Below are 26974 nucleotides of genomic sequence, written 5' to 3' on the forward strand. Positions count from 1 at the left end.
AAATGATGTTCGAAAACAAAATTTTAGAACCAAAATATATATATATATTATTCTAGTGAAATCTGAAAAATGCTATCTTCTGCAAGTACTCAAAGTATATTCTAAGCAGATCATTGACAAAACATGCCTATGACTGTGATTGTTTACATTCAAGAGAATGACTTTTTCATACCATGTTATTGACATAATAGATTGAGTCGTCATTACTGTCTGATATGCAGAGGCCTGGTTTAGAACTCTTCTGTGGATCCTCTTTAGCACGCAAAATATTGACACAATAGATGGTAATGGCTCCTTTGGAGCCATTAGGGTGCAACATGTCAGGGCCAGCTCCGGCATTTCTTAGTAGGACGCACGCAGACTCTTGACATGATAGATCATAACAAGTCCAAAGGAATGATTATCGTTTCTGGGATTACGCCATACTTGGGAATTTCATAGTTTATTAAAACTAGTGAATATGATCACCGATGTGAATTTTAAATAATTTGTTCATTCTATTCTATCAGTAAATAAGCATTTTATCCACACACATGCAATGTATAAGTTATGTAAACAAAACAGGTCCCAAGGAGTCATGTATACTTTTCTCTGTCTAGGAATTTAAGAAATCCACACTGATTGTTATGAATATTCATAGAAAGGAATTCATTCTCAGCCTGATACCTTTTATGCCAAGAGTCAGCCTGAAGCAAATTTTCGCCGTCCACGCTGTGGACCTTTGAAAGGAGATATGCCGAATGGAAAGAGTGACAGACTTGAGAGACGCGGACTGTGGCAGGCGGGAGCTCGGGTGGGCACCCATATAATTAGATCTTTTGTGTGGTCTGGTTAGCTAAGGCAGAACTCGATGTTTTACTAATAAAATCCTTTGAAAGGGAACCTCATTCCCCCCAAAGTTTAGGTTGATTACCAAGTAAAGAAGTGAAAATAAAGTCGGCAAAGAAAAAAAATTCCCTGGTAGTTCTGGATGATTTGTATTATCTGCAGTGTAAAAGATGAAGTGAGTGACGCTGGATTGGCTCGTAAGGAAAGCATCAGGCTTTCTCTTTTCATGTGAACAGTTTTTATTGTCTCGAGATTAGAGACAAATAGAAATTATATTATACAATGTGGCAAGCCATTAGGTTTTCATAGAAAGAAATTTTATCTACAGCGAGAAGCTTTTGATCTTGACGACTTTCTACAAAGCTTTTTAAGTTTGATTTTTGGTGGTGTTTGTTACTTGGTGGAAGCGTCAATATCAGTGTATAGAGATTGTATCAGGTAGCTTCACTATTTGCATGGCAGTATGTCGCATTTAAAAAAATGTCAGTTGAACTTATTCTCCAAAGCTTTAGTGAGTATAAGGCCTAATCAGACCGTATGTAAGAAAAATAGTTTTCTAACTTTTATTAGTCACAGATTATTTTCCAGTGCTTAATGCTTTTGTGTGTGTGTTTTCAGATTCCAAGCAGCATCGTAAGCTTCAAACAAACAAACAAACAAAAAAACACACAAAGCAATTGCTTTGAACTTTCAAACTCATTTTGATACAGAAAATTCCCTTTCTCCTTATATTGAGCACTCCTAGAGAAGTGGAGTAGACCAACGCACGGTTGCTGTTACTGAAAAAATGCAGTGGCATAAACCTATTGCACACTGGAGGTCACCCTTGCTATTTACAAAGTTTCTACAATTTTACAAAACAAAAATAGACCCTGCATACTCTTAATATGCACCACAGTCTTCATGGTATTTTGATATAAATACATGGGTGTTATGTATCTTCCATGTATAGTTAGTCATATTAAGTACAATTAAGGCACCCATTATAAAAATCTTACGGTTGTCCTGTTTTTCTCATGAAATAAGCAAATGATAAGAAGCTTTTCAGAATGAAACCAGAGGCTTTCATTACATATTACATATAATGGATTTTGAAAATCTTTCCAAATTGGTATAATTCTAGAGTAGAGTTCATATGCATTTCTTATTCAGTCATTTGTTAGCTTTTTTTTTTTTTTTCAAACTACATCATTTCTGGGGATAACTTTACCCTTGTTAATACTACTGGTTTGTTGATAAGAAAAATTACTTCTGCAGTAATTTTATTTTCTTGTAATTTATTGTGGTATTCAAAATAGTTGACTGTGTTCTACTCTTTTCCCACCACGTTACTTTCATGTTTTTTTTATCTATTCAAGATAAAAATAACATATGATTTTGCTATGAAAAAAGTCATTGCTTTAAAAATTACTTAGAAACAAGGACTGGATATGAAAGCACAATTATTAAACTCAATGAGAACTCAGTTTTTTTGCAAATATCTCAGTGAAAGAAAACGTAAAACTGGGGGAAAAAACATGTAGCCTAAATCTTGAATCCATTCAAATTAGGAGCCAAAGATAGATGGAGGAAAAGTGTTAGATTTCATTTCAGTGGGAATAATATTCTGAAAATGTAAGGGTTCATCACCTGGGGAACTGTAACAAGCAAAGTGTGAAGTTTTCACAGGAAAAAAAAATTCTCTGTTTTTCCTTATGATGGAATAGGAACATGATGAATTTTCCTGAGGCATACTACCTTTGTATTTATAACCAATTTTCTTTCTCACAATTATTTTATAGCACTTTTTAATCTTTCATTAAAAGAGTCATATCCAGCTTCACAAATGTTTAGCATAATGTGTCAATTATCTGGCACAAGGATCAGAGGTCAGAAGTGAGTTAAAATATGGAACAATGGCTTTAACGGATTCACATGGAGTAGCAAGATCAAGGGGGCAGAGGGCACACCATTATGTTCCCTAGGCAAAGCCTGAAGATATCCAGGGATATGTGTCCACTGTTAGAGCTGCTCAAGCCCTATCTGCTATTTATACCATGGGAGACTTCATCCACTATCCTTGTCTCTCCTTTAGGGCTCATTGGAAGGAACTGATGAGCTATGGCTCCAGATGATTGATTTTTATGAAGACAGGCCACTGCATAGCATCTCCTTTTTTTTTCAGCTTCCTTTCTGAGGCATTGCCAGTCTTATATCCCATGTCTCAAATCCCTGCTTATAATCTAGTCATTCCGTCCACTGTCAAAGGCTCAGAGCAGAGTGTCTCCACAAAGCCTTTACCAACCACTCTCGTACCATCTCTCTCTCTCTTTCACAAGCAGGATAGCGCAGAGTGTACCACTCAGTATGGATTCAATATATGCATCTTTGGGTTTTTATTTGTAACCGGAAACCATGTGTCTGTTTCATCCTACTAGTGAGTTTTATATCCAGTTGCAGCAATGTACTCTCTTTTGTCCAATAATCCTCAGTGCCCTGAGCAGAACACTGGACCCTGCTGGAGAATCCCAGGAACGGGGGAGCCTGGTGGGCTGCCGTCTATGGGGTCGCACAGAGTCAGACATGACTGAAGCGACTTAGCAGCAGCAGCATCTCCTTTGTACCACTTCTGTGACCCTTATCACACTATCACTTCATATTTTGTATTGCAGTCACTTAAGAATGTGTTTTTATTTTTTCCCTCTCCGCTGAAATGTACATTCTGTGGGAGCAGATCTGTGTCTTGCTATATCCCACACTAACATCACCACTAACATCACCACTACAGCCACATTTAACACCGTGTTTTCAATTTAGTTTCTCATCAGCTTAACTAGCATTTACTGGCTACCTTGGTACAGAGCACTGTGCTAACTGCCGAAGATGATCCAAGGCAAAGCGTCGTCATTTATACCAAACAGGAGCCTAAGGTACAGTGGGTGAGAGAATAATGACTGTAAATAATACAGGAGCATGACCAGCGCAGAGTGAATCAAGAGAGCACTGAGATCTGACCGAGAGTGGATGTAGCCAGTTTCAAGCTTTCAATCACATCTTTGGCAATGTGGGGTGTGTTGCCTTTAACTCCAATTTCCATGGCATGGTCTATGGCAAAGACTTCTCTCTGGGGATTGGAGATGATGCTGAATGGAAAAGATTTTCATTCAGTCTCATTCCACCAAAAAAACGTAATGGCTGAAAGGTCTCTTAAGCTTGAGTACCTGAATCTATCTCAGGCTAAATGGAAGGAAACTTTGCACAAACTCACTCTGATATTTATTGAAGGATCAAATAAAATAAATGAATAATCCCAGCTTAAAACACAAACCTTCTTGTTTCCAGCAGTGAACTTTACGCTACATACATAGAAAATCTGCAGACCCTTAAATTTATGTTCACATTTCTCTGTGTGCACACATGTGTACATATACTGTTATACTTTAAATAGTTATCATAATAAATTTCTTTTCCTTTTGAAATTTTAGTAACTTCCCTTTACTTTCAGCCCAGTAATTGGGTAGGCTGTTTGATCTTTGAAATCTATATTATTTAGATTCAAAACTCCTTGAGAGAAGAGACTGCATCTAATTGTTTTCTTTTCCACAAGTGTTAAATCCAAATTGAAGTTAGTTTTAGAATGGAAAAGAAATTCTGAGTAGGATAGATATAAAGCGCTGTGTTGGGTTCTTAGAGGTCATGGAGTGATGGCCTCCAGCAATATCTGACATCACAGTATTAGACTAGCCCTTAGCAGAAACATTTGATAAATCCTTGTTGAATTTAATTTCATTTTCCCATGGATAACACCTGAATTTTTCTGTGCATCAGTGACGCTGAAAGGTTTAGTATAGAAAAACTCCATTCACTCTACCCCCATATGATTAAACCCTTGCTTATCTGCAGTGAAAAAGACTTGTGCTCTTTGATCCTGTAGCTCTCTTGGTCTACCAACAGCAATTTGTTTTTTACCATCTTACTAAAGAGGTGACCCAATGCCAGTCAATGACTATTTCCTTAAAGTGTGATTTCCGAAAAGCACTGAAGGAAATTAAAAAGGTAGAGGAGGACTAGTCCTGCTTTCAGTGTTACTATGTTTGGCAGGAAAATTTTTTTTAAGATAATGAAAATATAATGTGTGTTAAGTGCCAAGTGGCAGAAGATTCTATAAGGATCCAGAGGAAGGCAGTCTCTCTTTTTGGTCTAAAGTAATCATGAACCAAAACTTTACAGTAATTTTTTGTTTTTTTTTAGAAATCCACCTGAGAAAATAAATTTTTAATCTGTATCTTGAGGGAATCAATAGAAAGTATGTGTTTGTTGGAATCATCTAGATGGATGGTGGTCGTGGCTTAGGCGCTAAGTCATGTCCAACTCATATAACCCCATGGACTGTAGCCCGCCAGGCCCCTCTGTTTATGGGAATCCAGGCAAGAATACTGGAATGGTTGCCATTTCCTTCTCCAGGGGATCTTCCTGACCCAGGGATTGGACCCATGTCTCCTGCATTGCACGTGGATTCCTTACTGCTAAGCCAGCAGGGAAACCCCTATAGAGATGAAGACAGATACCTAAACCCAAGTCTCACCCACTAGACACCTAATCCAATTGCTTGGGATAAGGCCTGGACAGCTACATTGGTACCCAACTCTGTAGATGATCTGGACGTGTACTAAAGTTTAAAATGCATGACTATCATGTGCTGTTTCTATTATGCACGTGTGCTAAATCACTTCAGTCCTGTCTGACTCTTTGTGACCCTCTGGACTGTAGCCCCCCCAGGCTCCTCTGTCCATGGGATTCTCCAGGCAAGAATACTGGAGTGGGTTGCCAGGCCTTCCTCCAGGGGACCTTCCTGACCGTCCATGGATCGAAACAGCGTCTCTTACATCTGCTTTGGCAGGCAGATTCTTTACCACTAGGGCCACCTGGGAAGCCCCTTCTATTGTTCTGTCTTCATTTATCATTAAAGCAGTTCACCGCCCGAACAAATTATGGAAAAGATGATGACTACCACAGCATTCATACTTGAAAATTGATATCAGTGTTGTTAAAAACATCTTGATAACTTCTCTTTAATAACTCCATCATGTTTTCTCAAAACGATCCATTAAAGATTTCTGAGAAGAGATTATCTAAGTCACTTTCAGTTCAGTTCAGTGCAGTTCAGTCACTCAGTCATGTCCGAGTGTTTGCGACCCCCTGAATTGTAGAACGCCAGGCCTCCCTGTCTATCACCAACTGCTGGAGTTCACTCAAACTCACGTCCATCGAGTCAGTGATGCCAATCAGCCATCTCATCCTCCATCGTCCCCTTCTCCTCCTGCCCCCAATCCCTCCCAGCATCAGAGTCTTTTCCAATGAGTCAACTCTTCGCATTTGGTGGCCAAAGTACTGGAGTTTCAGCTTTAGCATCATTCATTCCAAAGAACACCCAGGACTGATCTCCTTCAGAATGGACTGGTTGGATCTCCTTGCAATCACGTCCACTCCAACACCACAGTTCAAAAGCATCAATTCTTTAGTGCTCAGCTTTCTTCACAGTCCAACTCTCATATCCATACATGACCACTGGAAAAACCATAGCCTTGACTAGACAGACCTTTGTTGGCAAAGTAATGTCTCTGCTTTTGAATACGCTATCTAGGTTGGTCATAACTTTCCTTCCAAGGAGTAAGTGTCTTTTAATTTCATGTCTATAATCACCATCTGCAGTGATTTTGGAGCCCAAAAATTAAAGTCTGACACTGTTTCCATTGTTTATTAAGTTTAAATGAAGGCTTGGAGGGTACAGTGATAGAATTTAGTAGTATATCTTGGTGGGAAAGTGGAAGGGAGGCTTAGGAGGGAGGGCAAATAGGTAAGCATGGAGCTGGTTCACTTTGTTGTACAGCAGAAACCAAGACGACATTGTAAAGCAATGATTCTCCAGTAATAAAAGGCAAATATACAAAAATATGGTCAGGATTCCTAGCATCTTATGAAAGTAAAATGTTTCATACTCACCAGAAGTTCTAATGGGACATTTTCCTCAGGTGAAAAAAATGGATGCATTTCCATAACTTTTTAATATGGTTCTGGAGTTTCCCAGACAGTCCATGACATAAAATCATTTTGTCAATTCTTAACTTATGAGGGCATACCAAAACTAAACAACTGTTTTCCGATGGATTTATCATCTTCCGAGTTCAGGATTTTACAGTTGTAATGGTACATTATGTACCATTGTAATTGGCTTGCTCTCAAAGGCAATAAAATGTAAATACATTCTTAATTTTGGGAATTAGCAATATAATTAATTTTCTAGGAAATAAAATCACAATTAGACTCCCCCTTTCTCCTTTTTATCTTTAAATAAAACCAGTCATGTGGTCATATATATACAGATACATTATTAAAATTGTTATCACTATTTTGCTTTATTAATTATTTTAAGTTTTCCACTTGAGGAATTTTTTAAGCATTAACATCATGGAGCCATTGGAGCACTGAGGCATGGTTCATAGAGAGGTAATAATGTGAATATTCTTCCAATAGACATGAGGTATCTAAAGCTTTAAGTGTACTAAAATAATTTCCATTATAATTTCTCTTTCACTTATTAAAATTAGTTTTTGCCAAGTTAGACATTAGCTCCGCTTCTGCTACTATCTGAATCTCTTATTATCTTTGGATTCTTCTGTTGGTACTTGTGTAATCACCTTTTGCATTCACAAATAAGTCACTGAGTTTCTCTGTTGATTGTCATAAAAACAAATTTTAATTGAGTTTGGCATGTCAAAACCCTATCATGGGTTTTATGTTTGATGTACCATGCCACACTTTCGATGAATAAAAAACGGCCTCCTTGCATATTTATTGCACCTTCTCAGTTAGTGAGGTTTTGTTGCACACAGAGTCGCCTTATTATTTTTTACACCTGCACTTTGATATCACAGTGGTTCATTGTCAATCGACGTAATGTATCAGACGTGGCACAACTAATGAGCACGCAGTTAGTTGCCTTTAGTTCATTTTACATCGTGAAACCCTACTGGGGAATAGGCAGTAAAAACTGGGGGAAGGGTTCTGACATTTTATAAATGTCATATGTCAGTCCCACATTGTGCTGGCTGGAAAACACTGCATTCTGATTGTATCATAGTCATGCGATAGGCCATTTCACTAGTGGGCAATGAGATTTTTTTTTATTATAGCCCTAAAGAAAGGGGTGTGTGTGTGTGTGTGTGTGTGTGTAACAGAAAGAGAGATTTGTCTTACAAGTTAACTGTAAGAATTTTGGCTTATGTACATGAAATCAGGAAAGATTGGTCATTTTATTGCAAAAAATGACTAGAGACAACACTTTAATGATTTGAAGTACAGAAAAAAAAGTTCTACTTTTTTGTTGTTGAAATTAGTATTTTGATCTTAGAACAACAGTACCTGTGATATTTTCTGGTTCCACAAATTTAAATGGGAATTTGTATTGGGGAGAAGTAAAAAGTCAGGGCTTATTATTTAAAGGTGGCCTTTATTTTAAGGTAGGTTTTAAAGACTTGTTGATGTTACAAGGTGTTAGCAGGTAATTAGTCAGTTTTCCTTTGGTGCATGAGGGCTCAGATTTTGTGAATAAAGGAAATTAGATTACTAATCTCAGAATAACGTACATTTTATTTTTATTGCATTTTTTGTTTTATGATAACGATTATAAACTTGGAATATGATAGCAAAGGGTGGGTGGGGTATTTTCAGTTCTAAGGGGATTTTACTTTTAAACTGGTTAATGCTCAAGTACAATTATTTTAAAATTGGAAAATTTCTTTCCTTTGAGGTTGGTATGTGTGTGTGTGTTTTCTGTTATCAGAGAGGTCTTTCAGTGGCTCACTTTGGTTACTATCTGACAACTAGAAAGCTAAGAGAGCGCAAACAGAGAAAGTGCAAACTCTGGTGTAGCGGGGAGTAGCAGTACCGTTAAACAGGAGGTGGCAAGTCCTCAGGTCTTTGACCATTTCTATTAGAGACATTTGTTGGCCAGGTCCACACCTTGCAGTGATACTTCTTCTCTAGTTGACATGGGCCACCCCTCATATTATCCCCTCTTTTACCAGGCTACCCTGCAATTATGTTATATCTTACCGTCATCAGGGTACCTGTGCTCACAGAAATCTCAGCCACACCTCTGTACCACAGAGAGGCAGACATTATTTTTGCTAGTTTCAAAGAAATGACTTGTTTCAGAGAAATGACCCATCTTGATTTCAGGTAACTCATAGCCTGAAACCAAGAGCCAGGCATGTGTTGTGACTTTATCATTTCTCTCGTAGCACCCATTCCACCACCCTGAGTATTTACCCCATAAAAATATTTAGGTGCCCTGTTTCTTGGGCATGGTCTAATTTTGATTGCAGGAGTCAGTGATTATCACTATGGTGAGAACTCTGTTGCTTTCTAAAACCATGATAACATTGGGATATAACCTTTCTGGGCAACCTCTTTTGTGGTCAGGTCTGACTCAGTGACTCAGATGTGAGGCAAATGTTGGAAACTCCTGTCCCGTGTTACCAGGGGCCATTTAGGTGGGGGTGCAAGAGGGCTTTACCACCTTCTTTCTGGGATGCACGTAGTGTTTTCAATAAGTATGTTAGAATGGTGAGACCCTAGTAGAAAGGGGGCTTCCCTGGTGGCTCCATGGTAAACAATCTGCCTGCAACACAGAAGATGCAGGTTCGATCTCTGGCTTGGGAAGATCGCCTGCAGAAGGAAATGGGAACCTGCTCCAGTGTCCCTGCCTGGGAAATCCCAGGGAAGGAGGAGACTGGCAGGCCCCAGTCCATGGGGTCGCAACAGTGGGACACGACTTAGTGACTAAACAACAAAGGAGAGTGAGAGTGTTTTTTTATTAATAGTTGTGATGACTCCTGTAACTTGCTCAGCTGAATTTCAACATTCCCCTTAACTGGGCCTCAACTCTTTATAATAAGACAAATACAAATTTCCAATTTTTAAAATTCCCTGCTCCAAAATTTAAACTCAGTGTTTTGTGAATTTTTTTTTGACTGAAAAGGCCATTTTGGGGAGGATTGTAGAATCATATTAACTAATAAATGCTGGTATTAAAACTAAAAACATGTTAGTCTTTTTTTTTAAGGGAGACGTTTGCTTGCTTTTTAGTGCAATTGAAAAGCATTTCTAATATATGAATTGATTGCATTGACTAAGCATAATATATGTTTTAGTAAACATTTTCTTTTATTTATATTTTAGTAAAACTTAAGATTCCCAATTTCCTATTTTAATTGCAGGCTTATATGTTAGTTTTGAGATACTCTTGGAAAAAGTTTTAAGATATAACTTGAGAAGATGTAGAATTAAAAAATTTCTGTTTAAAGCCAAACATGGTATTTCTGTTAAAACTAAATAGAAACTAAGCACCTAGAGGTTCCGTGTAATAAAAGTTTTGTCTCAGTTGTTTCTCTTTTTTGTTATTGAGTTGTCTCTCTGGCAAAAATGTATATATATGCAATTGTATGTTGGTTCAACTTACAGATGATTATATCATTGTCTATCATTGCAACTCTAAATGCGAATGTCCTCTTTTCAGAAGTTAAGAGTAATATTAATTTTCCTTTCAACATAGTTGTTAGCTGACAGAGCTTGTTGCTCTTCCATCATCTGAAAATAATTATAAGTTATAACTTTCATTTCCTTTAAATGAAGGAGGCAGCAATTTGAAAATATCCTTATTTCATAAATGCTGAAAATAAATTTTTTGGCATGATTGTTATAAATAATCTGCCTAAATTATTAACTGTAAATACATTGTTAGAGACGTGCCAAGAGAAGACACCCTGTTAAATTTTCTTTGTTTAAAACTAGCCAGTTCCATTGTTGGCTAAGACAATTTATTCATACAATCATATAAAAATCATATTTAATAAAGAACAATCCAAGGCAAAGAGAAAAAAATGTCTTTATCCATAAGCAACCAGATGAGAAATAGATTTTTATTCAGTCAGATCCTTTTAGTCAATGAAACAGCATTTTCATGCATCTTGCACTCAAGTGATAATTAATATAGTCTAATTCAGGACATGGTGCCTGAATTGATGTACTGTCATCGATACCCCATGTTAAAATCAAACCTTGACAGGGGTTTAACACCCTGGAACAGGTCATCGTATGATAATACTCTTTGCCTCTCAGTATTTGTCTTCAACCAAGCAAAGTATTACAAGATGGGGTAAGGGAAAAAAAAAGGGAAATAATTACAAATGAAGAGTGACGCGGGCTGTGAATAGAACATATGTTAGGCTAGGCAGAGGCATCAGTGAATTATATCATTTCATGATGAAGCGGCACTGGGGCTGAACGGGCCTATTTTAAACCTTGATGTATTTTATCTCTACTGTATTTGGACTGTCATCTTTGGAGAAAGACTTGGTGTAATTGAGAGTCAACTCCAATCTGCATGACTTGAGCATGAAGTGGGGGCCAGATGAGCACTGCCATGGAGGCTAGGGAAGCTTCTAATAAGATAAAATGAACAATCACCTTTCACGCCTTACAGTTACAAATGCATTCTGTGAAATACAGCGTTTAGAGTTATGGCTCACTAATGTCATTCACGGTACAAAGTTTGGAACGCATTCTAATAATTAAGATCTAAAAGAAGTCCGTTTCATTTTAATGCTCATTTTAGGGGAGATAGCATTAAAACCTGTTATATTAAGTTTTCCTTGTGAAAAACCTATTAGGTGTCATCAGCTTAATTTGGTCATAATGTGTTTTCATTACTTTTGATTTTATTTGGCTATTTCACTAAAATCCTTGTCATTTTTGCCCATATCAAGCTAAACACCCTTTACAACCTACTCACACACCCCCTTCTTTCTTGAATTTATCTTGATAACTCCTGCCAGAAGAAATCAGTCCCTTCTCTGAGTACCTGAAGCACTTACCCCCTACCACTACATTCCTTATCTCATGATGCCTGCTGTTTTGCTATGTAGGCGTAAGTCTCTCTTCTCCACTGGGCTGTGAACTCCTCAAGGGCACAAGCCAGAATTTCACACTGTGTATCTATCGTGGTACTAGGAAAACCACCTTGGGTAACAGAGACTCAGCGATGTTAGATGAATAAATTGTTTCACCCAGCAATGTTAGGTGAGTAAATTGTATATACCCATATGTCTATGGGTGTATGTGGTGTATTCAAAATGTCTACTAGGTTTGGGAATCGCTCAGAATGTTCACGGGGCTTGCCTGGTGGTGCTAGTGGTAAAGAACCCACCTGCCCGTGCAGGAGATATAAGAGACCTGGGCTCGATCCCTGAGTCGGGATGATCCCCTGGGGGAGGGCATGGCAACCCACTCCAGTATTCTTGCCTGGAGAAGCCCATGGACAGAGGAGCCTGGAGGAGGCTACAGTCCATGGGGTCGCAAAGTCAGACACGACTGAAGTGACTTAGCATGCACACATGCAGAATGCTCACACTCATCCTTTTGCAACTAATCAAACGACGTCTCATTTTTTGGTTTGAAGAAACTGTTAAATGTCTCAGTTGGAGGTTCTGAAACTAGGGATCAAACTGAGTGCGAACAGTTACTACTAATATCTGCGTAGGATTTACACCCTTTTCTTTCTACCCATAAATTCTTTTGCTACTTATTGGAAATGCAGCAGGAAGTAGCATTACCTCAGTCTCAAATTCCTAAGGGAGTGGTTCAAAACTGGAATAGGCTGTGCAAAATTGTTAGTGATAAAGAGGGTCAGAAAAACTCTGTAATTCAGTATTAGGTCTAGCTAAGCCAAGTTTCCTGTGTAGTTCCTGACATTCACATATTAATCCTCTGTGAAAAATAAAGCCTATCCATATATAAAACCAGTAAATCTCAGCTCACTCTGTGGCAGCTGAGTTGCATGTACCCAATTTATCAAAATAGGGAGCATTGATGTTTCTCCCTCTTTATTCCCTTGCTCTCCTGTCTTTTACCCTCCCTCCTCCAAGAATGGGCTACCTGTCAATTGTTTTCTTTCCCATGTATAACAGAAAAATCTTGCAAGAACATTTAGCAAGTTCTTTTAAAAAGCATAGTCACAATTTTGTTTAGCCACAGCCTTTGGGATTATAAAGGTAAATGTAAGCAGATCTTGCTATTTTCAGATTTTGGAAAGTTTTATGTAACCTTTAACATGACTGATAACTTATTCCCATTTTCTTTATAGAAGAGTGTATGTCTAGCAAGAGTATATGTTTGTGTTCATTGCCTTTAAAATATAACTTAAAGATATCAATTACTATCTAATTTTGACAACTCTGCAAACACCAAATACTTGATTTTCTTAAAACTTTGATATGGAATGAATTTAATTCAAATACATTAACGTTTAAGAGTAATAGGACAATTGACCCAAATCATATTGCAACTTAGAAATATGTAATTTGGGAGATATTTCTCATTTCTTAGGAAATGTCTTATAATATAAAAAGGAATAACTAAATACACAGGCATCAAATCAGGGTCTCCTGCATTGCAGGCAAATTCTTTACTGACTGAGCCACCAGGGAAGCCCAGATTTTTATAATTTTACCATGATTTAAACCAAAGTTGGAGGCTTCCCAGGTGGCACTAGTGGTAAAGAACCTACCTACCAATGCAGGAGACGTAAGAATCATGGGTTCCATCCCTGAATCGTGAAGATCCCCGAATCGTGAAGATCCCCTGGGGGAGGGCATGGAAACTCAATCCAGTAGTCTTGCCTGGAAAATCCCATGGACAGAGGAGCCTGACAGGCTACAGTCTATAGCGTCACAAAGAGTCAGACACGGCTGAAGTGACTTAGCATTCAAACCAAGGTTAGGTATATACACCTTAACAAAGGAATTCAATTTTAATCTTCAGAGAGGAAGATAGGGATTTTACACCCTGCAACCCACTCCAGTGTTCTTGCCTGGAGAATCCCAGGGACGGGGGAGCCTGGTGGGCTGCCATCTATGGGGTCGCACAGAGTTGGACACAACTGAAGTGACTTAGCAGCAGCAGCAGCATGACATCTCTTACAGTAGCAGTTAAATTATTTTGAAACATGTTATGCGATTCATGGGGTCGCAAAGAGTCGGACACGACTGAGCGACTGAACTGAACTGAACTGAATACCTATTAAATATCTCATGATCTCTTAATATATATAAACTGATTGCAATGTTTTATTAGATATTACATGTGCTGTGTCATGATATCAAATTTTCACTGAAATTTTTAATAAATTTGTAAAATATAATAAGAAATTCAGAGGAATTACATATGTAAGAATTTGCCCCCAATTGTCTGTTTTTAAATAATCTTGTCTAGGTCAATTGTCCAAAAAAATCAGAGTTAGTTTTAAGTATAAGTGCTCATTGTCTAGATGAGAAACAAGTATAAATATTTAGTAATTTTTACCAAGATAAGCTGAAATAGTTAATGGCTATAGCTAAGGAATTCATGAATGCTGATACCGTGTTCCTTGTTCTAATACATTTCAAAATAAATTATCTTCTTTTACTTAAGCTCCCCAAAGCCATTTAAACTTTCATAATTATTATGAGCACCATGTCTCTGCCTTCAGTATTAAACTTTTAAGTGTTAAAATTCACATTAGAAATTCCAAATTATGAGGGAGAGTAGAATTCACCTTAACAATTTAATAGATGTGAATTTGAGTAATGCTATATATAAAGCTGAGACAAGAATGATTTACATGTATACACATTAAGTATGAGTCTGTAGCATCTGGCCTGTGACCAATCTTTAGGAAACTGTACAGTTTGTATAGTACTTGATCAATTAAGTAGGGAGAAAAATGGACATGCTCTTAAAACTGAATGGAAACAAACAAAGATGATACGCTAAGAGAAAGTCATGAGTTTATACAACTGAGTTACCTGCTTATTGCTCCCCGACACAGTGTGACTTGGGGGTTACCTAACCCTGTGACCTTTCCTCACAACTGATGGAAAAGGAAAGATAGGGTCATACCAAATATTTCCCTGTGGTGAGATATTTTTGTATCTTCACAACTAACTAACTTGCCAGCTGATTCTCCAGCTGCTCAAATACAAGATGAACATATTCAAAGGAATCTCACTGCTGAGACTTTCTGGAAGGAGGCCGATCATCAGCTCAAAAACTGAAATACTCAGAAGAATCTGATTTGGGCATCACTATAGATTCAGAACCCTCCTAACTTCCTTCTAATGAGCAAGTGACAGAAATCTACATGAATGAGATGTGAAAAAGGAAGGGTAAAAGAAAAAGCAATAATGTGAATGAAACAAATAACTCGGAATTTCAAAAATAAAATAAAAATCCCTACAGTAGTTCAAATGAGTTCTTTCACTTCCAAAATGAAGAGTGCTTCAATTCCATGCAAATAAGTATTGCCTTCAAATTTCTAGGCATGCTGAATCTTGGCTTCCTCTGAGCTGATGATAACTTGAAGAGATCAGCGATTTTTCCACCAGTCCTCTAAATTGTGCATTTTTATCATAACTACACTATGGAAGAAAGAAGAAACTAATGACATCAGTAAATTGCGCAAAGCTCCTATTTAAGTCAGTGACATACTGAGCACATTTGACACCTGGAGCCGATCATTTTTAATATCCCCATTCTATACAACAAACTTATTTTCAGCAACTATCATAAAACGAAATGAGTAATAAGAGTGATGGGGGCGATGCCTGGGGGGCATATGCAGTGATGGTTTTTTCCATTGAACCTTGTACATCTAGTCACAGCAATAAAAATTATAAATAATAAAATAAGTATTTCAGCACCAAAAAGGGAAAAAATGATTTATACTTTTAAAATATGTTGGTATATTTCTGTAAGAAAAACAAGAAAGAAAGCTTTAAATTAAAATTTTTCAACATATATAAAAACTCCAAGCGGTCATTTGGAAGAAAAGACACAGTGACTCAAGTTCTGTGTCTTCATCTCTATCTTGCTGTGCTGCCACTGGTTATTTCAGATCTACTGTTTAAACACAGGAATATGTCATAGTACAGGAGTTGGAGATACCAACTGCACTGAAAGCCACATTAAACAACTTGAGAGTGCTTGCAATCTTACTCTTGAACTTCATCTTGCAGTGAACACATACAGCTTAATTTCCATGCAGAATACAGTGTATATTAAAGAATAAGTAATAATGTGTGCTAATTTGAAGCTTGTGTATGGATAGTATTAAAATACAAGTGTAACCACAGTGGCAGTCATTTATTATTTAGACCCATGAAAGATTTTTCTGGTGGGGAGAAGTATTTTATTATCGATATTCTTCAGAATTGCTGATACATCATTATAGTAAAAAAAAAAAAAAATAAGAGCAGGCTAACATTTTGTGGGTGTTAGTACTGTTTTTAAATTCTCTGCTAAAAATGTACCTTCTTACTGCCTGATCTTCAGGCAGACTTCTTCAACCTCCCTTCCATCAGTATGCTATTGATTGAAATTAGTATTATTTTTTTAATCAGTAAAGTGACAGTCACAATAAGAGTGACTTTTGTCTCACTGTATAGTGATGAGTTCCAAGACTTTGTAGAACCACAGTGAATATAAAACAACTGCCCTTTGGAATATTTTTCAAAAAAAAATATTTATATTGCTTTGGTTGTTCTTTTATTCATATATTTGTATACATTAGGGCCTCCACTGAATTTCTAAAGAGTCCTTTTCTTTAGTGAAATGATCATTCTTCTTATCTTTCCCTGAATGCATGTTTACATTATTAGAGTTGTCTAAAATATAATAAAAATTCTTCTGTCTTCTACAGTACTGTTTTTAGTAAGCATCTGAAAGCATCCATGAGGATTGTTATAGAAAATAACACAGCTATGAGTAATCCTGTTCTGGGCCAATGACCTTTTCAAGCATGCTATTATCCAAAAGGGTACAGAAGAAGAGAGAAGCACAAGGATGTAGGCCTTGAATTCCAGCTGCAACAACAAAAATTCCCTGATTATCAGTAGGTCAAGAAATCGGGGAGGGGTTTGATCCACATAAGCCCTGTACTTTGGGGGCCAGTCACAGTTAAGGGTGATTTGTTGCTATATGCCGCTCATGTTTAGGGTAGGCCTTTAATTCAGAGGCTTTACTCCAATCTTAAGAACTGGTTGATAGAATTGTAGTTATTTTTATATTTAAATAATCTCCGGTAACTGTCAGAACAGGCCAGGTTCCACAACTCTTGACGAGCACAAAACCGGTAGCAGCTTTCACAGAATTGGCACATTCTTTGACTTGGCAAACAGGGTGTTTAAAGCTGTTTTTACAAAAATTTCCATTATTTTTACAAAAGCTGCTACAGAATTTAAGCTTTTTTCACATTTCAAACGTATGTGTGTTTGTTTATGGACAGATTAAAAACCAAAGGGAAAATAGGAAAGCATCCCAGGTTTTGCGCTAAATTTCCACCCAAATAGGTATGCATTGAGACTTGCAATGAGAGTAAGTGAATATCTGTATTTAGATTAGTTAAACAGACCCTTATTTTTTCAACTCCAAAGTTTCTTCCAGTGTCTGCAGTCTTGAGCCTTGACTCTCTATTGTAGCTATCTTGTGAGTACATGTGAATCTCTATTTGAATTTTTTTAAGTTTTTTTTTTCTTTGATAATGTTTTCCTTAAAAACATCCTCAGTCCTATTTTTAACAATTTTTTCTCCTGTGAGGAAGCTAATGCAAATCACTAATGAGAACAAAAACATCTGAGCTGATGTTTCTTATCCTTGAGATGCTTGCCTGTTCGGGGTCTGGAGGAATCCTAGAGACTGCTATTGAGATGAAACCCACCCGCCTGTGGACTCACTGCCTCTGGCTAAGAACTCTCTCAATTTCTATCATTTTAGTTATCTCCTTCTAGAAACTGGTTGAAAGCAGAGTTGGGCTAACCCCAGGGCCCTTAGCCATCCTCCCCTAAAGACAACCTTTACAAGGAAGCAGAAGGAATAAGCATACCCATGTCCTTAAACATCCGTCTCTGTCAAGTTGGCCAGTTGGTGAGACTGTGGGCTTGGGAGTCACTAGGACCCTTGTCAGGAGGCTCCATACTGTTCGAGCACCCCAAGAATAGGAACATCTCAAAGACATCTGCTGGGTTCCTAGAGGAATAACGCCCAGGCCATGGGGATGGTGGAGTTACCACCGGGTCTCATGACACAGCCTAGCACCACCAATAAGAAAAATGTTTAAATTCATCATTCAGTAGTGACTACTAAATGTTTAAATTTAGCACACAATTCTAGAAATTCAGTGAGAGGAAATCTGATATTTCACAAATTTTTTAAAGATATTCAGAGTGAGGTTGTCCCTAATATAATAATTTTCTTTGACTTCTAAAGATATATCTGAGAGGAAAAAAGCCTTATTTTAGCACATCGTTTCTCAGGCACTTAAAATTTTAACATGCGCGATATAGAGGATTCTTATATGAATATATACTAAATTTTTTTAAAGTCTTGATTTGACAAATAAGCTGTGGAGCATATATCTCAGTTCCTCCAAATAATTATGCTTGTTTTCCAAACAGAAGGAAGATACAGCAGCTGAATTAGTTGCCCATTTTTATTCATAAAATGATAATTAGAGAAGGTATAAAATCTGGCCTGTCAGGATTTAAGCAAGAATACTTGCTTGTTTTTAAGCATCTAGTGAAGTGCTGACTCTCTTTTATATTTCAAAATAACATTTCAGGCCTTTGTCTGTATGTGTCTGCAAAGTGTGGTGTGTATTATGATTCCAACTAAGAGCCATCTGAAGACTGATCTATATAATATTTGTAGCCAGAGGTGATAACAACAGAAGTGCTTTAACAATAGCTTCCATTTATTCAGTGTCTGCTATGTGCCAGGCACGGTCTTCATGACAGTCATTCAAGGTACAGGTCTTATTATTCACATTTAACATATGGTGAAACTGAGGCTCATAGGAAATCAGTTATTATCTGGAGTATACAAGACTAGTAAAATTGGGGCTCATGCCAGCTCCTATTCTTGACAAATGAAAATCTGGAACTCTGGACCTAAGGTGAGTACCGGGATGGGCAAGACAGATCTGTGGTCTCTAGGGGTCAGAGCCCAGGATGACTCCAGAGGTGAAGCAGAATGAAGGGTTGAAGAACAATTTCCCTGCATACTGGCCCTGGCGCCAAGCCATAGACCTTCACTAATGGAGCTAGGATTTCACCAAGCAGACACTAAGTCAAAAGTCTCTGTTCTCTCTGTGCTTTGTGAAACATCCACTAGGTGGCTGATACAATGAGATACAGAGGTGATTGAGACATGACCCTGCTGCAAAGAGCCTACGCCCAAAGGAGGGGACTGACACGTGAACAGATCCTAATCCTTTGTGGTATTTGGTCACTATACCCATGTATTGACTGTCAAGGAATAAGGATCCATTGGAGTTGGGGATGGCAATCAGTGAAGGCTGATTGAGGAATTTATCTGAACTGAAGTTTGAATAACAGATAGTAAATATATACATACATGTGCACGTGCGCACACTCACATGTACAGGCATGTACACACCTACACTTACTGTTCATGAGCCTTGCTCTGGCACCTTAACCACGTCTGCTAATCAGAAGGATAGGTAAGAAGCAGACGCATGTTGTCAGCACTCTGTATTTCGCTCGGTCTGACTTTGCAGTCATGTTGACACTCCGCTTAATCTACCCTTGTCCTAAATGGCATGCTGACTTCTTGATTAGGGGTTTCTATTTTGTTATCTGTGCATTAGGCAATGTGCCACTCAGGTGGCAGAATTTGATTATAGTTTTCATCTTCACTTCCTGAATTGCTGTGGATCTTCTCTGGTGTTGGCTGATGTGTGACCTTTGCAGTTTTTGATTTGGAAAAGTTTCCTTGAGAACTAGCAGGATGAACTAACCCCCACCTCAGCCCCAGCCTCTGGTTTTCCTCCATCTTTCTGGTAGTGGCTCTGTGTGCTGCCTTGAAGAAGTCTAAGCCTATGATTACAGGGTCGCTTTATCCAAGGGCTGTGAGGAGTGGGTCAAAAGTGATACCGTCAGCTCCGACATGACTAGTCATTATCTAATGGACCCTTCAGCCTTCATAACTTTAAGTCCAGACAACTTGGGCAAGAGCTGAAGTTTAAACCTGAGAGAGTCAGTTCCCAGGCAAGTTGATAGGGAGTCTAGGGGTCCCCAAGGAGAGAGGGGTCTGGAATTCTCAAGGAGGAAGAAAGGACAAACTTTTTTGTCTTTCTCTACATTCCTTAGGATTATATAACAATAATGTATCCTGCCTAAGGACAGTCTTTGGATTCAACCTTTTGTTATCTTAAAATGTTAATTATGGGAGTAGACCTGGTCTTTACAAGGATGTATCCTGCCTAAGGACAGTCTTTGGATTCAACCTTTTGTTATCTTAAAATGTTAATTATGGGAGTAGACCTGGTCTTTACAAGGATGTATCTTGCCTGAGGACAGTGTTACCTTAAGATGTAAATTAAGGGAGTGGGTCTGATGAGGTCTTTGCAACCTCCAGACATTCTTTGGCTTATATAACTTCATTGTTAACACTAGCAAGGGGGTACTCTTTCTGCCCCCTTCTGATGCCTGTGTCAGAAGCTTTCTCTATCTCCTTTATACTTTAATAAAACTTTATTACACAAAAGCTCTGAGCGATCAAGCCTTGTCTCTGGCCCCGGATTGAATTCTTCTCCTCCGGGGGCCAAGAATCCCGGTGTATTCGTGTGATTCAACAACAACCTTTCAAACCTGCTGACGAATTTTAGCTAACATAAAATGATATTATCTGTTCCAGAATATTTGATAGCCTTTCTCTCTGTAACAAAGTCTTTCAGTGTGCAAACTCCTGTTCAGTTTGAGTAGTTTTGTATTTTTCTTAATATCTTTGCTTATGGACATTACCTGGTAATATTTAAGAAAATGACATTGGACTTGATTTCTTTAACTGGAATGTTAAGAAATTGAGCCATAAGAATAAAAATAACATAAAAAGCCTGAGCATGTTTTAAAATAACTGGTTTTTTATATTTTTTGTTCATTCAGTGAATATGTTGTAAATGCCTACTGTGTGCTTGACATTGCTTTAAGTGCTTGGAATACATTAGTGAACAAAATAGACAACAATCTCTGCCTTGAATACATTTATATTCAAGAATTATTACCTTCTCTTTGAAGAAGTCAATAATTATTTAATATGTAGGCTGAGTTGTAAGTTCATGTAAGGTGTATATGCAGGTTCTTATTTATCTCAGCGATTTGACCATCTTATATAATTCCTCTATTTTTTTTTCTGTATTCATTCATTTAATAAGTAGGTGTTAGGCAGGAACTGAGTGAAATACGAGCCTATATACACAGTAGAGACCTGCCTTCAGGAAGCTCATAGTCCAGTAAGAGTAACTGAGACTTGCACACAAATAGCCGTGTAGAGGGAGAAGGCAATGGCACCCCACTCCAGTACTCTTGCCTGGAAAATCCCATGGATGGAGGAGCCTGGAAGGCTGCAGTCCATGGGGTCGCTAATAGTCAGACACGACTGAGCGACTTCACTTTCACTTTTCACTTTCATGCATTGGAGAAGGAAATGGCAACCCACTCCAGTGTTCTTGCCTGGAGAATCCCAGGGACGAGGGAGCCTGCTGGGCTGCCGTCTCTGGGGTCGCACAGAGTCGGATACGACGGAAGTGACTTGGCAGCAGCAGCAGCAGCCATGTAGAAATTTGTGGTAAAAGTCAGGTAGCGTTTCTACAGAATGAAGGGAGAGCAGGGGTGGGTGAGATGGGAGAGATGGGGAGATGGAGGGGTCGAGAGAGAGGAGGATCATTTCAGTTCAGACACCAGCTTTGCAGCTGCAGTTCAGTTTGCAGCTTTGCCAACAAAAGGTAAAGAAAAAGGGCAAGATGTATTTAAAGAATAAAAACATAGCATAACTAGACTGGCAGACATTAGTACTGAAAGTTCAGTTCAGTCACTCAGCTGTGTCCGACTCTTTGCAACCCCATGGACTGCAGCACGCCAGGCCTTCCTGTCCATCACCAACTCCTGGAGCTTACTCAAACTCATGTCTGTCGTGTTGGTGATGCCATCCAACCATCTCATCATCTGTCGTCCCCTTCTCCTCCTGCCTTCAATCTTTCCCAGCATCAGGGTCTTTTCCAATGAGCTGGCTCTTTGCATCAGGTAGCCAAAGTATTGGAGTTTTCAGCTTCAAGATTAGTCCTTCCAATGAATATTCAGGCATGATTTCCTTTAGGATGGACTGGTTGGATCTCCTTGCAGTCCAAGGGACTCTCAAGAGTCTTCTCCAACACCACAGTTCAAAAGCATCAATTCTTTGGTGCTCACCTTTCTTCATAGTCCAACTCTCACATCCATGTATGACTACTGGAAAAACCGTAGCTTTGACTAGACGGACCTTTGTTGGCAAAGTAATACCTCTGTTTTTTAATACCTTTGTTGGTGAAGTAATGCCTCTGCTTTTTAACATGCTGTCTAGGTTGGTCATAGCTTTTCTTCCAAGGAGCAAGCGTCCTTTAATTTCATGGCTGTATGTGAATTTAACACAACTTTTCATTAGTAGTATAAAGTTGTGTGAAATTCAGATTGTGGAGATATTTGAATGACAAGCTCCAAGTGTATACTTATTTAGTAGAAATGAGGGAAGGGAGGGCACCGATGAATTTTTCCTATAGAAATGACACTAAATATATCCTGTCTAAAAGAATTAAGATAACATTTTCTCGGGAGGATGATTGGTCCAAGCTAGGACAGCATGCTGTGATGCTTAGAACAGAGAATTCAGTTTGGTGGCAGCTTTCTTGCACAGTGTCTTAAGGTACAATTAAATATTATGTGGACCAATTCACAGTGGGATGACATAGTCAAGGATGTCTGCGAACTTTCTAAAGAATGCCAGCCTGTTCCTTTACTTTCAGAACACAATTCTGTCAAGGTAACACCTTTAGTTTAAAGAAGAGCCATTATAATTGGATAATGGGAAACTACAGAAAATTGGAGAACATTAAAGTTCTGAGAAGAGAAAAAATATCGAATGAGAACATGACTGGTAACTTAGCGCAAGTGTATAATTTTTTATATCAATTTTACAATATAAGTTTATTTTGGAGGATAATTTTTAAAGTCGCTGTTTTCTGTTTAATGTCAGATCCAGAACTATGTATCAGTAGACTGTACAATCCATAAATGATCACTAATTTGTAGAAAGTATGTAAATAAATAAGAGGTTGGATTCCTTGCTTAAGAGTGTATCTATACTGCTGCTGCTGCTGCTAAGTCGCTTCAGTCGTGTCCGACTCTGTGTGACCCCATGGACTGCAGCCTACCAGGCTCGTCCACCCATGGGATTTTCCAGGCAAGAGTACTGGAGTGGGTTGCCATTGCCTTCTCTGATATCTATACTAGGTTCCATCAATAAACACTTAGAAAATCAGTAGATTATTCCTACAATGCCAGTTTAGGTGTGAAGTAGTCATGTCTGGGTTTAATTGGTAACCACTCTCTTGTGAATGCTTGTGTGCCTGTGCGTGCTAAGTTGCTTCAGTCATGTCCAACTCTTTGCAACCCTAACTAAAAAGCCTCTTGATGAAAGTGAAAGTGGAAAGTGAAAAAGTTGGCTTAAAGCTCAACATTCAGAAAACGAAGATTATGGCATCCGGTCCCATCACTTCATTGGAAATAGATGGGGAAACAGTGGAAACAGTGTCAGACTTTATTTTGGGGGGCTCCAAAATCACTGCAGATGGTGTCTGCAGCCATGAAATTAAAAGACGCTTACTCCTTGGAAGGAAAGTTATGACCAACCTAAATAGCATATTCAAAAGCAGAGACATTACTTTGCCAACAAAGGTTCGTCTAGTCAAGGCTATGGTTTTTCCTGTGGTCATGTATGGATGTGAGAGTTGCACCATGAAGAAAGCTGAGCACTGAAGAATTGATGCTTTTGAACTGTGGTGTTGGAGAAGACTCTTGAGAGTCCCTTGGACTGCAAGGAGATCCAACCACTCCATTCTAAAGGAGATCAGCCCTGGGATTTCTTCGGAAGGAATGATGCTAAAGCTGAAAGTCCAGTACTTTGGCCACCTCATGCGAAAAGTTGATTCATTGGAAAAGAGTCTGATGCTGGGAGGGATTGGGGGCAGGAGGAGAAGGGGACGACAGAGGATGAGATGGCTGGATGGTATCACTGACTCGATGGACGTGAGTCTGGGTGAACTCCGGGAGTTGGTGATGGACAGGGAGGCCTGGCGTGCTGCGATTCATGGGGTGGCAAAGAGTCGGACACGACTGAGCAACTGAACTGAACTGAAACTGTAGCCGGCCAGGCTCCTCTGTTCATGGGATTCTCCGGGCAAGAATACTGTAGTGGAGCCGATAATACAGAGTGAAGTAAGCCAGAAAGAAAAACACCAATACAGTATACTAACGCATATATATGGAATTTAGAAAGATGGTAATGACAACCCTGTATGAGAGACAGCAAAGGAGACACAGATGTATAGAACAGTCTTTTGGACTCTGTGGGTGAGGGATGGGGGGATGATTTGGGAGAATGGCATTAAAACATGTATAATATCATATAAGAAACGAATCGCCAGTCCAGGTTCGATGCAGGATACAGGAAGCTTGGGACTGGTGCACTGGGATGACCCAGAGGGATGGTATGGGGAGGGAGGTGGGAGGGGGGGTTCAGGATGGGGAACACGTGTACACCCGTGGCAGATGCATGTTGATGTATGGCAAAACCAATACAATATTGTAAAGTAAAAAAAAAAAATAATAAATAATAATAATGATTAAAAAAATTAAAAAAAAAAAAAAGCCATACTGTAATGGGTTGCCATGACCTTCTCCAGGGGATCTTCCTAACTCAGGGATCGAACCTGCGTCTCCTGCGGCTCCTTCGTTGCAGGCAGATTCTTTACCGTTGAGCCACTGGGAATGCGTAGTACATCAAAAAGATGTCTTGAGTTTCAGAAGCCACAAGCTATTTGTGATGTTATTTTTTAGTTTGGAAGTAATTGTTTTAAAAATACTGATTGGACTTGGGAAGAGCTCATTAGGAAGACAGTAAATAAATTACTAGGAAATAACAAATAGAGTACAATTTTTTTAAGTGAAAACATCTCTGACTTTGCCATTTGCTGCTGAAATTTTTGCCATATATACATTGGTCTTATTCAAACAACAAGTTAGGTTTTTCTAAAAATATTTAAGGATGTGGGCAACTTTTATGCCTTTATTAGTAATATAACATGAGCATGAATCTTAACCAAGGCATGAATTTCATAATTATTCTTTAAGAATGTCCTTTATTCCCATGGTAAGTTAATTATGGATCATTTAACATGAGACAGAAAACAGTCCCTACACTGGATAGCAGAGAACTTTAAATTCCATCTTCAGCATTACTGTTGATTAATTGTGACAATGAGCAAGTCACTTAAGCTCTGCATAACCTCAATTTCTCCATCTGTTAAAAGGAAATAATATCTGTCACAAGAGATTTTCCAAGCACTTTGGAATCACAGGCATAAAGATGTTCCATAAATCAAGAGTAGTATTATTATTACTCATCCAAAATGTAATAAAAGTTTTTTAATGTAGTAACCATTCAGTGCAGATTTAAAGATAGTCTCTGAATTTAGAATTCCTTCCTACTCCTGCTTTTTAGTCTTGAATGTTTACATTATTTCCTTCAAAGCTTCAATTCTTGAAGGTAATTATTGCATTCTTCTGCTTTGTTGAGAATCATTATATTTTATGGCTTCCCTTAGCTTCTATTTTAGGTGATTTCTTCTTCATTTTACACGCCCTCTCTCCACCCCCAGAATTTTTACACCTTGTGTCTCTTTTCTACTTTGTACTTCTTATATTTTCATTTGAAAATATTCCCGTGATTTTCTTTTCCTTTAAATAGACAATTGTTTACCTTGAAATTGGCTTTCCTCAGAGTGAAAATTGGAGTCAAAGTTACTTGCCTGTCACTGGTCATTCTTATGAACATTTCTTATAATAAAAAGACAGGCTGCATTTTAGTGAGCAGCCAGATAAAAAACAACTTGGTTTTGAGGACAAAACTGACAAAACAAAAATGAAGAGTTAAATTATGTGAGACAATCAGACAGTAACTTTGAATTTCAATATTGCATACCAAGAAGATTACCTATACAAGGTTTCTAGCTGATCATTCCTTTTCCTTGGCTAAAATTGATTTGTGGTGCTACTTTACTCATTTGTCAGATTCACATATATTCATGGATCTGTCCCTAAGCTCTCTGTTCTGTTCAACTCATCAGTTTGTCTGTTTTTGTGCCAATTCATATGATTTTTGTTATTAGGGCTTTATTGTACATCTTAATATCTGGCAGGACAAGTCCTTTTTTAAGGTGTGCTTAGCTATGTGTACTAGACTCCTCCGTATAAATTTTAAAATAAGCTTGAATCCCTTATAAAAAACCCAAGTGGAATTTTAATCAGGAGAACTGATGCTGTATGATTTTTGACACTGTCTTACATATTGCCTGGCAAAGTCAAGTACAACAAGATGGCCTTCTTAAACCTTCGGTTTAAAAAATTCTGCGATTCTCAAATAAGCAAAAGACAACTTGTCTTCATTCCTTTGGTGGGATTATAGTCTCATGGAGAATGTCTCCCACCAGAAGAGACGAGCATGTTAGTGAGGCAGCCTGCTGGCATTCTGGTGGCAGATATGCTGAGATGATAGAAGGCAGTGGAAGTCAGGATGGGGTGGAAGCCTCTTGGTGGAACACTTGATTATGTCAGATTTGGCGGAGATGGAGAACAGGGAGCCAAGTAAGCGGTAGGCACTTCTGAAGAGCTCAAGCCAGCAAAACATGTTGACCCCAGGGAGGCATCCATACAGCAGCTGCTAAGAGTTACTTAGGAGAGGGGAAAGGGGAAATCCCAAGAACAGTGGTTCCTAACCAAGGCGAATCTCAACCCTCCTCCCCCCACCCCCACCCAGGGGATGATTGTCACTGTTTGGAATCATTTTTGGTTGTCACAGCTCTTCCTGACCAGGGTTCTTGAACTCCCTTAATCGATAGAAATGGAGAAGAAGCAAGACAAGAAGTTCAGACAAGGCTTTGTTGGGACTCATGCTGCAATGTGAG

The 26974-nt window shown here is 38.5% G+C and overlaps 1 protein-coding gene across 5 annotated transcripts in view; it reads left to right on the plus strand.

The window, feature by feature from the left end:
• Positions 1 to 26974, plus strand: part of KIAA0825 (KIAA0825 ortholog) — a 442771-nt gene that overhangs the window by 284169 nt on the left and 131628 nt on the right. The window contains exon 21 of one of the 5 annotated variants that reach the window (XM_044948545.2): positions 600 to 1841. The exons of the other annotated variants lie outside the window; for them this stretch is intronic. Coding sequence (XP_044804480.2) covers positions 600 to 621 — 22 coding nt within the window. The 3' untranslated portion in view covers positions 622 to 1841. Of the gene's footprint in view, positions 1 to 599; positions 1842 to 26974 lie in introns of those variants that run through there. 5 annotated transcript variants of the gene reach the window in all.

This window comes from Bubalus bubalis, chromosome 9, assembly GCF_019923935.1.
Source record: "Bubalus bubalis isolate 160015118507 breed Murrah chromosome 9, NDDB_SH_1, whole genome shotgun sequence".
Classification (NCBI taxonomy): domain Eukaryota; kingdom Metazoa; phylum Chordata; class Mammalia; order Artiodactyla; family Bovidae; genus Bubalus; species Bubalus bubalis.